The 12279-nt window shown below is 45.4% G+C and overlaps 1 protein-coding gene across 1 annotated transcript in view; it reads left to right on the plus strand.

Annotated features, from left to right (window-relative positions):
• The window catches only part of LOC126474693 (testis-specific serine/threonine-protein kinase 3-like), a 65027-nt gene that overhangs the window by 12837 nt on the left and 39911 nt on the right, over positions 1-12279 (plus strand). The window contains exon 2 of the mRNA XM_050102171.1: positions 6592-6738. Coding sequence (XP_049958128.1) covers positions 6592-6738 — 147 coding nt within the window. The remainder of the gene's footprint in view (positions 1-6591; positions 6739-12279) is intronic.

Below are 12279 nucleotides of genomic sequence, written 5' to 3' on the forward strand. Positions count from 1 at the left end.
CTAATTAAACCTAACTAACCTAAGAACATCACAAACATCCATGCCCGAGGCAGGATTCGAACCTGCGACCGTAGCGGTCTTGCGGTTCCAGACTGCAGCGCCTTTAACCGCACGGCCACTTCGGCCGGCTCTGGGGCACATTCATGTGAGATCCATGCGTCCAGTGGAACTCGTGCAAGGCACCATGACGGCCAAGGAGTATGGTACACTGATTGCAGACCACATACACTTCCTCATCACGATCGTGTTTCCCGTCAGCAGTGTTATTTTTGAAAAAGATTATCCACCATCTCACAATGTCAGGGGTGGAGGAGGGACTGGTTCGAGGTATACAGTGGCGACTTCCAATTGATATGCTGGCCCCACAATTCGCCAGAGCTGAACCCGATCGAACACATCTGGGATGTGATTGAATGAGACTTCAGAGCTCATCACCCCCCTCCACGGAATTTACAGAAATTAGGTGACTTGTGTGTGGAGATATGGTGCCAACTCCCTCCAGAGACCTACCAAGGCCTTACTGCTTTCATGCCAGGATGTATCGTCACTGTAATTTGTGCCAAAGGTGGACACACTGGCTATTAGATAGGTGGTCAATGTTCTGGCTGATCAGTTTATAGTACTACAGTGAAGTATGAAGGAGGTGATGTTACATATAGGATGTGGTCCCATTATTGTGCTTAAGAAAACGCTAAATGCAGAAGGATATGAACATGTATTCTCCATACAGTAGAGCAGTAGTTAGGAGATGATGATTCCATTAGCTTGGCAATATACCTTGCCATAAAGCAGCATCTGTGATGCATTGGTCTGTGGACGATAACATTACTGAAATAGACTGATCAGTGTCTCGATCTGAACCCAATGGAACGCCTTTGGGATGAATTAGAGCATCAGCTACGCTCCGGTTCGTAGATCCAATTTCACTACCTTCTCTGGTTTCGGATCTTGAGGAAGAGTGGACTGCCATTTCTGCAAAGGCATTTAGACGTCTCATTAAGAATGTCCCCAGAACATTTCAAGCCGTTATAAAGGCAAAGGATGGACATACCCCATATTAATGTTTACTAATAGGTGTCTGGATGCTCTTCATCAGACAGTGTATGTACAACTGAGTGAGGTGATGCAGTGGTTAACAGATACACTGTACTCGCATTCTGTAGGACGTGGTTCAAATCTCTATTCGACTAAGGTTGCTCTGACCTGCTTCATGCAAATGCTATGACGGATCGTTTGAAAGGCACACCACTGTTTTCCTTACCATCCTTGTCCTATCTGAACACGTGCTTTATCTCTGATGACCTCATTATCGACGACAGGTTATGATCTGAACTTCCTTCCTTCCATGTCTTTCTATATTTCTATCCCGCAAAATGTATTTGACACGACATTATAAATTACTTATTAATCCTGTAGTCAAAAGACACCAACCTTTTACATTTCATGCAGTACACTTCTCTACATTAAGATCAAGTCGCCAGTCTTAGCACTATGCTGATATTTCGTCAAGATCTAACTGGTTTTTACTTCAGTTTTTATCGCGCAGAATTTCCTCATAAATAACTACATCATTTGCAAAAACCTTGAGATTCAGTTGTTCGTTAATGTGTGATATGAACAGCAATGGTCGTATTTCACTACTTTGTGACAGACAAGATATTACTCTAGTGTCTGTAAAAGACTCTCGATCTACGAAAATGTGCTGCATCCATTCTGTAGAAATTTTCGATCCAGTTGCAAACCCGGGAAGACATCACAGGAAAAAATATTTTTTAGGTGTTAGTATGGTATTGAATTAAAAGCCTTTGGACGTCTAGAAATACCGAAGTTTCTCATACATCAACATGTTCACTTTGCAAGCAATATGATGCTTTGTGGAGGATACTTTGTGTACTACTGTCAGTAGGTAGACAGTGCTGATTCGGTAACGAAGAATGCCATCACCCCCTCCCCTTCTCCTGTTTATTGTTGTAGAAGAAAGGGCTATTGCTCTTTAATCCCCTATTTTTCTCTAATCCTCCTGGAACAAAGGGCTGCTCTTCTCTAATACCCCTATTGTTCTGTTAAATGGCTTTTCATATTCTCCCCTTCCCCCTCCCCTCCCTTCCCCCATCTCCTTCCTCCCTCCTCCCCCACACGTTTCCCAGTTCTGGAAAGGTAGTGTCTCACTTGGTCACACCTCTGACATAGGCCAATTGTCCTACATATGAAATGGCAGAAAATTAAAAAATCCAAAATGCTGCATAGTCATGTTGGAACTCTGGATGCCTGACCAGGGATACTGGCCCAGCCCACATTGTAGTCGGATTTCCTGGGTTTTCCCCCTGAGACAAAGAGTGTTAGTTTCCCCTGCTCGATAGACAAAAATTTGTTTTTCTCCTGCCAGTCTGAGACTATGCTTCTTGGACAAAGGGCACTGTCACCCAAGGCCCCTCTCCCTCCCTTCCTCTTTACCAGTTTTAGCAAAAGGGCAATGTCTCATATGAGACAAAGGAATCCAAGATGGTGCATTGTCATGTTAGAATTCAAGATTGCCACTGGGTTTTGCCCCCTTAGATAAATGATATTTGTTTCCCTCATGCAGATCCAAGTCTGCCTGCTATTCAAAGCCACTCACTAACAGATTTCCTGTGCCATATCCACACACACCATCAATACTCCCACCAACTCCAAGAACTAGCTACAGAGCAGTGCTCACTTTGTAACCAGTGTCACCTGGGAATGAAACAATTGAACCACATTCTTCATTAGGGCTTTGATTGCGTATCAGCATACCCTGAAATGGGGGGCGTGCTACCCTAGATCCTTTCCACCCCTCTTAAAGCTCTGTCGCCCCCCCCCCCCCCCCAACTTCCACAGCATCCTAGTGCACCCCTATGCCACTCGCAATCCCAGCCCCTTGCAACAGGGATCAGATTCCTGTAGAAGAACCACGTGCAAGGCCTGCCCAATTCACTCACCCACACTTTCTATTTCAGTCTTGTCACAGACTTATCCTATCCCAGCAGAGGCTGGACCACCTATAAAATCAACTATGTCATACACCATCTGCTGCAATCCTTACACAGATTTTTATATTGATATGACTACCAACCAGCTGTCCACCAGGATGAATGTACACTGCCAAACTGTGGCCAAGAGCAAAGTGAACCACCCTTTGGGACAACATGCAACTGAACATAACATGCTTGATTTCAATGGCTGCTTCACAAATCTGGATCACCCCCTCCGCCACTAGCTTTTCTGAGCTGTGCAGATGGGAGTTATCCTTACATCACATTCCTTGCTCCCAAAATTGTCCTGGCCTCAGCCTACAGTAACCTACTGTCTCAGACCCTCCACCAAACAGTTTTCTTCCCTCTATGTCCTATCATCTCCTCTCACTTCACATCCCCTTACCGTTATTGTGCGCTACTCCCTGCCAATGCACCCTCTGATCTATGCTCCAGTTGGCTCGTCTCCTTTTCCACTCCCTGTTCCATCCCCCTGACTCTATCTCCCACAGCCTCCCGATGCAGTGCCTGCCAGCTTTGTCCTGTTGTTGCCTGCCAGCCTTGTCCCGCTGCCATCTAGTCGCTGCACACCCTGCCACACCCTGGTTTAGCCTGCTGTCCCTCCTCCCCTTCCCTGTCCCACTGTGAATAGTTGCTTTCATTCAACATGAGAGTTGCATTGTGACTGTAGTGGCTGGACTCTGGAGGTAGTAGTCATGCGTGCATGATGTGTGTCTGCTTGTGTGCATGAGTGAGTGTTTTCGTCTATAAAGAATTCTTTGTCCAAAAGCTCAATGTGCGAGGTGAAGAAGTGCAAAGTTCGCCTAATTTCGGAATAAACTATATCAGAATACTGATAAACACTACCCCCCTTGAGTTGCCACTTTTCCTATCACGCAGTAGGTAAAAACTAACTCAGAAAACTATTTTCTCCTGCTGGTTCATACTCTTGTTGTCAATAAAATGAGTAATTAATATCTGTCAACAGTACCTGATAAAGGACTAGATATTGAATGTGGGTGTTGTAAAAATAGAAATGATGGAGGAATTTAGTATAACAATTATACAGCGTGAGTCACCTAACATTACCGCTGGATATATTTCGTAAACCACATCAAATACTGACGAATCGATTCCACAGAACGAACGCGAGGAGAGGGGCTAGTGTAACTGGTTAACACAAACCATAAAAAAATGCACGGAAGTATGTTTTTTAACACAAACCTATGTTTTTTAAATGGAACCACGTTAGTTTTGTTAGCACATCTGAACATATAAACAAATACGTAATCAGTGCCGTTTGTTGCATTGTAAAATGTTAATTACATCCGGAGATATTGTAACCTAAAGTTGACGCTTAAGTACCACTCCTCCGCTGTTCGATCGTGTGTATCGGAGAGCACCGAATTACGTAGGGATCCAAAGGGAACGGTGATGGACCTTAGGTACAGAAGAGACTGGAACAGCACATTACGTCCACATGCTAACACCTTTTTATTGGTCTTTTTCACTGACGCACATGTACATCACCATGAGGGGTGAGGTACACGTACACACGTGGTTTCCGTTTTCAATTACAGAGTGGAACGGAGTGTGTCCCGTCATGTCAGGCCAATAAATGTTAAATGTGGTGGCCATCATTTGTTGCACACAATTGCAATCTCTGGCGTAATGAATGTCGTACACGCTGCAGTACATCTGGTGTAATGTCGCCGCAGGCTGCCACAATACGTTGTTTCATATCCTCTGGGGTTGTAGGCACATCACGGTACACCTTCTCCTTTAACGTACCCCACAGAAAGAAGTCCAGACGTGTAAGATCAGGAGAACGGGCTGGCCAATTTATGCGTCCTCCACGTCCTATGAAACGCCCGTCGAACATCCTGTCAAGGGTCAGCCTAGTGTTAATTGCGGGATGTGCAGGTGCACCATCATGCTGATACCACATACGTCGACGCGTTTACAGTGGGACATTTTCGAGCAACGTTGGCAGATCATTCTGTAGAAACGCGATGTATGTTGCAGCTGTTTGGGCCCCTGCAATGAAGTGAGGACCAATGAGGTGGTCGCCAATGATTCCGCACCATACATTTACAGTCCACGGTCGCTGTCTCTACCTGTCTGAGCCAGCGAGGGTTGTCCATGGGCTAGTAATGCACGTTCCGTAGATTCACTGCCCCGTGGTTTGTGAAACCCGCTTCATCGGTAAACAGGTATAACTGCAACGCATTCTCTGTTAATGCCCATTGACAGAATTGCACTCGATGATTAAAGTCATCACCATGTAATTGCTGATGTAGCGGCACATGAAACGAGTGAAAGCGGTGACGATGCAGTATGCGGATGACACTACTTTGACTCAGTCCACCGGCTCTCGCAATGTCGCGTGTAGTCATGTGTGGGTTCATGGCAACAGCAGCTAACACACCAACTGCACCCGCTTCTCCTGTGAGGCGCCTGTTACGGACCCGTTTGCGTGCTACGACCATACCTGTTGCATACAGTTGGCGGTAGATGTTTTGCAATGTGCGGCACATTGGATGCTCTCTGTCCGGGTACCGTTCTGCATACACCCTGCAGGCTTCAGCTGCATTTCGTCGACACTCGCCATAGATGAGTATCATCTCCGTCTTTTCAGAGTTCGAATACTCCATGGTCATAGTTCCTACAACACTACACTATCACAGACGTCTGGTAACACGGTGTACTACAGTTGGTCTGCGTGCGGAGACGAATGCAGAATAACAATAGCAGCAAGCGCTACATGCGGACACTGCGACAGCTAGACCAAACCACAACAGTGCACTACAGCCACACTCGTAAACACGGTCGTCATCGTAAACACGTCCCTGCAGATGCTGCTCGCCGTCCGTGGCCCGTGTTTGTTACAACACGCAACTGAACGTCGGAGGTTTCAAGCGTCAACTTTAGGTTACAATATCTCCGGATGTAATTAACATTTTACAATGCAACAAACGGCACCGATTACGTATTTGTTTATATGTTCAGATGTGCTAACAAAACTAACGTGGTTCCATTTAAAAAAACGTAGATTTGTGTTAAAAAACATACTTCCGTGCATTTTTGTATGGTTTGTATTAAACAATTACACTAGCCCCTCTCCTCACGTTCGGTCTGTGGAATCGGTTCGTCAGTATTTGATGTGGTTTACGAATTATATCCAGCGGTAACGTTAGGTGACTAATCCTGTATTTATTCACATGAGTATTTTAAAATACTTCAACAGTCGCGAGATCAGATGGAGCTCTCTGCTCCCTCCGTCTAATCTCCCGACTGCACATAAGTCATGTGTGTGTGAGTTGTGTTTGCATGAACGTGTATGTGTGTGTTTGTTGTCTAATTCTGACGAAGGCCTTTTGGTCGAAACTTATTTGTGACAATCTTTTTGTTGTGCCTACCTGAGACTCAGCATCTCCGCTGTATGGTGAGTAGCAACTGTCCTTTTCATAATATTGTAATTTGGTTTAGGAATTTTTGGAATTTCAACATGAAGAAACATCGGAATTTCAGAAAAGTGTTTTGATGAAACAAAGTCGCCAGCCTGGTACAGCTTCTGAACACGGGTGGGTGTCCTCAGGAACTGCAGAAGGTGCTGCAGCAGCGCGGCTTCCGGCTGGGCCGCACCATCGGCGGCGGGTCGTACAGCAAGGTGCGCACCGCTTGGTTTCGCAGGCCCAGGGGCAGACCCCTGCGGTGCGCCTGCAAGCAGCTCGACTGTCGCCAGGTACGTCTCTCTGCCGGCGATGATTCAAACTGCGGGGGTGAGTCAGTTACTGTCTACACTTTTGCTCTATTCGTCTTTAGGCTGCCACTATGGCTTATTATTCTCATCACCTGTTACAGAGCACCGTTCTCATCCCTTGTGGCAAGTTTCAGCGTTGTCACTCTGTTCTCTTCGTGCTTTTGTGAAGTGAACATAGCTGCTCCCCTCTCCGTTAGGACCAGTGATCAGCGAAGTTCAGCGATCCGTTTATTTGTGGTCCGAAGGTGTGCTAGTACCTGCAATCCGCAGAAGATTTCCAGCACAGGAGACTGGAAGGGGAAGTGTGAAGAAATCAAAAGCAGTAAGATAGGGTTGAGGGACGAGGAAAAGACAAGACGTCCAACTATAAAAACTACTGATACTGACACTGAGCAACTGTGTGATCTTCTTTTGAAAAGTCAACGAGTGACTATTGATGGAATGGAAAACCATATGTGAATTATAGTGATGGTTCTGCTTATGGACATCATCGATAACAGACTCAACCTCCGTTCAGTATGTGCAACATGAATCCCGAAACTATTCAACGAAGAGCAAAGGTGCAATCGCAAGAAAATCTGCCAGTCGCGCTAATGAAAGTGAAATGTTTTTTAAGCGAATCATCACTGGAGATGAAACGTGGGTTCATCACCTTGAACTAGAGACAAAATGCCAGGGCATGGGATTGAAATATCCCGGATATCCAGTTAAAAAGAAATTAAGAATCAGCTCGCTACAGGAAAAGTGATGTTCACAGATTTTTTGGGTCCGCAGCGGCCAGTTCTGGAACATTACCTGGAAAAGGGATCAACTTTAAACAGTCAGTGCTATGCCACGAATCGAAGCCTTCATTTTGAAGCAACTGCCAAGGTCTATTGACAAATGGCGTCCACATATGACTATCCATATCTTTCAAAAGCTGCAGAATAAACATTTCGAGGAGCCGAAGCTTCATGCATACGGTCCTGGTTTCTCCCTGTCGAGTTTCCATGTGTCTGCTCCAACTTAAATGGTATCAGAGGCCGTCGACTGAGCTCCGCTAAAGGTTATCAGTTGAAGACATTAAGTTTGTACAGGGTGTTTCAAAAATGACCGGTATATTTGAAACGGCAATAAAAACTAAACGAGCAGCGATAGAAATACACCGTTTGTTGCAATATACTTGGGACAACAGTACCCATTTTCAGGCGGACAAACTTTCGAAATTACAGTAGTTACAATTTTCAACAACAGATGGCGCTGCAAGTGATGTGAAAGATATAGAAGACAACGCAGTCTGTGGGTGCACCATTCTGTACGTCGTCTTTCTGCTGTAAGCGTGTGCTGTTCACAACGTGCAAGTGTGCTGTAGACAACATGGTTTATTCCTTAGAACAGAGGATTTTTCTGGTGTTGGAATTCCACCGCCTAGAGCACAGTAGTGTTGTTGCAACAAGACGAAGTTTTCAACGGAGGTTTAATGTAACCAAAGGACCGAAAAGCGATACAATAAAGGATCTGTTTGAAAAATTTCAACGGACTGGGAACGTGACAGATAAACGTGCTGGAAAGGTAGGGCGACCGCGTACGGCAACCACAGAGGGCAACGCGCAGCTAGTGCAGCAGGTGATCCAACAGCAGCCTCGGGTTTCCGTTCGCCGTGTTGCAGCTGCGGTCCAAATGACGCCAACGTCCACGTATCGTCTCATGCGCCAGAGTTTACACCTCTATCCATACAAAATTCAAACGCGGCAACCCCTCAGCGCCGCTACCATTGCTGCACGAGAGACATTCGCTAACGATATAGTGCACAGGATTGATGACGGCGATATGCATGTGGGCAGCATTTGGTTTACTGACGAAGCTTATTTTTACCTGGACGGCTTCGTCAATAAACAGAACTGGCGCATATGAGGAACCGAAAAGCCCCATGTTGCAGTCCCATCGTCCCTGCATCCTCAAAAAGTACTGGTCTGGGCCGCCATTTCTTCCAAAGGAATCATTGGCCCATTTTTCAGATCCGAAACGATTACTGCATCACGCTATCTGGACATTCTTCATGAATTTGTGGCGGTACAAACTGCCTTAGACGACACTGCGAACACCTCGTGGTTTATGCAAGATGGTGCCCGGCCACATCGCACGGCCGACGTCTTTAATTTCCTGAATGAATATTTCGATGATCGTGTGATTGCTTTGGGCTATCCGAAACATACAGGAGGCGGCGTGGATTGGCCTCCCTATTCGCCAGACATGAACCCCTGTGACTTCTTTCTGTGGGGACACTTGAAAGACCAGGTGTACCGCCAGAATCCAGAAACAATTGAACAGCTGAAGCAGTACATCTCATCTGCATGTGAAGCCATTCCGCCAGACACGTTGTCAAAGGTTTCGGGTAATTTCATTCAGAGACTACGCCATATTATTGCTACGCATGGTGGATATGTGGAAAATATCGTACTATAGAGTTTCCCAGACCGCAGCGCCATCTGTTGTTGAAAATTGTAACTACTGTAATTTCGAAAGTTTGTCTGCCTGAAAATGTACTGTTGTCCCAAGCATATTGCAACAAACGGTGTATTTCTATCGCTGCTCGTTTAGTTTTTATTGCCGTTTCAAATATACCGGTCATTTTTGAAACACCCTGTAAATGAATCCGCGATCATGTTATGGCACTGTATTTGTAAAGGTCTATCTTAATCACAAAGGGTGTATAATTCACAATTACCGGTTTCGGCTACAGCCATATTCAGGACTGTTACAAACAGAAAAACGACAGCGTGACAAACCAACTGCCGCGCGGGGTTAGCCGAGCGGTCTCAGGCGCTGCAGTCATCGACTGTGCGGCTGGTCCCGGCGGAGGTTCGAGTCCTCCCTCGGACATGGGTGTGTGTGTGCGTCCTTAGGATAATTTAGGTTAAGTAGTGTGTAAGCTTAGGGACTGATGACCTTAGCAGTTAAGTCCCATAAGATTTCACACACATTTGAACATTTTGTTGTTGTTGGCAAACCAGCTTCAATTAGCTGAAGCTAAATGTACAAAAGGCCTAGGAATACAGAAGAAATAACAGTAAAAACAATAACGTGTCTAACAGCCATGCAAATCAGTCACACTTTCCACAAAAAATTCTGATGTATCAACGTCAGTACACCTAGGTACATAGTAAGTGCTGGTGATGGCCTGGGGACATTCTGCATTTATAGAAATAACTGTAGCCAATAGAGGGCAGTAATGCCAGAGAACTGTATGCCCAATATTTAAAATGAGATATGCATAGTTATTCATTAAAAATATTTCATATAGCAAAATAAGCGTCTGACAATAAAACATAAACTGACATGCAACACGTGGAAAAAAAATCCGTACTTTTTTCCTAGGGTATTGGAAAGTTTGTGCAATGATGGATCAAACCCATTGAAAATGAGGGTAACTATAATGACAAATGATATAATTGTAACTGTTGTACAATTGTTGTAATAAATTAGGAAAGAAAATGCTTGTTCAATCGCTCTCTGGCTTACCTTCATACCAGGCTTCAGCATCTAACTGCGAAGTAATTTTTGGTAATGTGTGATAAGGGACCAAACTGCTGAGGTCATTGGTCCCTAGGTTTACACACTACTTAAACTAACTCACGCTAAGGACGACACACACGCCCATGCCCGAGGGAGGACTCGAACCTCCACCCCAGGGAGCCGCGCGAACCGTGGCAAGGGCGCCTCAGACCACTTGCCTAACCTAAATACATAGCATTCTCACGCTCCTACAAAAGAGAACACTGGTCATGTTGGAGAGCTCTGTGTGGTGTAGCACTGATAGGATGTGGTTATGTCTCTGCCATAGGTGACGTACGTCTTGGCAGTGTGAATCGTTTATTGCAGAAACAGAACTTCTCTACTTGTTGATACTATATGATTTACTTAGAAAGAACATGTTTGCCATATATCTCTGGCCTACAGACTGGATATAAAACTTCAGTTCAGTGTGGAAACGACACTTACAACGGAGAGGTGCTGTTTCTACCCTAAATGTGAGCGTGAGATATCAGCAGAGGAAGCGTTCTATGCAGGCATCTCACCAGTAATGTAGTTAAATTCACAACATGAGAGGCAGTACAGCAAAATTTTAGATATATCATGCGAGGGAGACTAAGAAAAGTCTGGATTAAGTTTGCTCTTTTACCTTAGACGACATTAACAGTGAGTTAGCAAGTTCTACCAAGTGCCTACGCATACACACATCAAAAGAAGTTTTGCATCACCTCGGTTCCGAGAGTTCCGGAACGTGTGTGGAAAATTGGAATAGATATCAACATAAACATCAATCCGCCCTTTTTATTGCTCATGAAAACTGATGTGTTGGCAGAAGCCAACACCGTGTTGCTAGAGGAGGCCGAAATGCACGCGTTTAAGCTCACGCACACTGGCGTGAGGTCTGTAACAATTAAAGGAGTTGAGTCTAATAAATAAAGTACGAAGCTCTTTGAATACTTAATTAGTGTACATCGCTCTTGACGGTACATGTTTTACAATCTCAATATAAACTGGTAATGGCGCCTTGCTAGGTCGTAGCAAATGACGTAGCTGAAGGCTATGCTAACTATCGTCTCGGCAAATGAGAGCGTAATTGTCAGTGATCCATCTCTGACAAACTCTGCTGTACAACTGGGGCGAGTGCTAGGAAGTCTCTCTAGACCTGCCGTGTGGCGGCGCTCGGTCTGCTATCACTGACAGTGGCAACACGCGGGTCCGACGTATACTAGCGGACCGCGGCCGATTTAAAGGCTACCACCTAGCACGTGTGGTGTCTGGCGGTGACACCACAAAAACCACACATTGCATGTTGTACCACCATACAACGAGACCTTCAGCGGTGGTGGTCCAGATTGCTGTACACACCGGTACTTCTAATACCCGGTGGCACATCCTCTTGCATTGATACATACCTGTATTCGTCGTGGTATATTATCCACAAGTTCATCAAGCCGCTGTTGGTTCAGATTGTCCCACTCCTCAACAGAGGTTCGGTATAGATCCCTCAGAGTCGTTGGTGGGTAACGTCGTCCATAAACAGCCCTTTTCAATCTATACCAGGCATGTTCGATATGGTTCATGTCTGGAGAACATGCTGGCCACTCTAGTCGAGCGATATCGTTATCCTGAACGAAGTCATTCACAAGATGTGCACGATGGGGGCGCGAATTGTCGTCCATGAAGACGAATACCTCGCCAATATGCAGCCGATATGATTATACTGTCGGTCGGAGGGTGGCATTCACGTACCGTACAGCCGTTCCGGCGCTTTCCATGACCACCAGCGGCGTACGTCGGCCCCACATAATGCCGCCCCAAAACAGCAGGGAACCTCCACCTTGCTGCACTCGCTGGACGGTGTGTCTAGGGCGTTCAGCCTGGCCGGGTTGCCTCCAAACACGTCTCCAACGAATATACTGAAGTAATTTCTATGTATTGAAGTAAATATAATTAATAATAATAAGTTGAAAATACATAATGGAATTGAAGTGTAATGCAATATGTGAGTCT

This window comes from Schistocerca serialis, chromosome 4 (assembly GCF_023864345.2).
Source record: "Schistocerca serialis cubense isolate TAMUIC-IGC-003099 chromosome 4, iqSchSeri2.2, whole genome shotgun sequence".
Lineage (NCBI taxonomy): Eukaryota > Metazoa > Arthropoda > Insecta > Orthoptera > Acrididae > Schistocerca > Schistocerca serialis.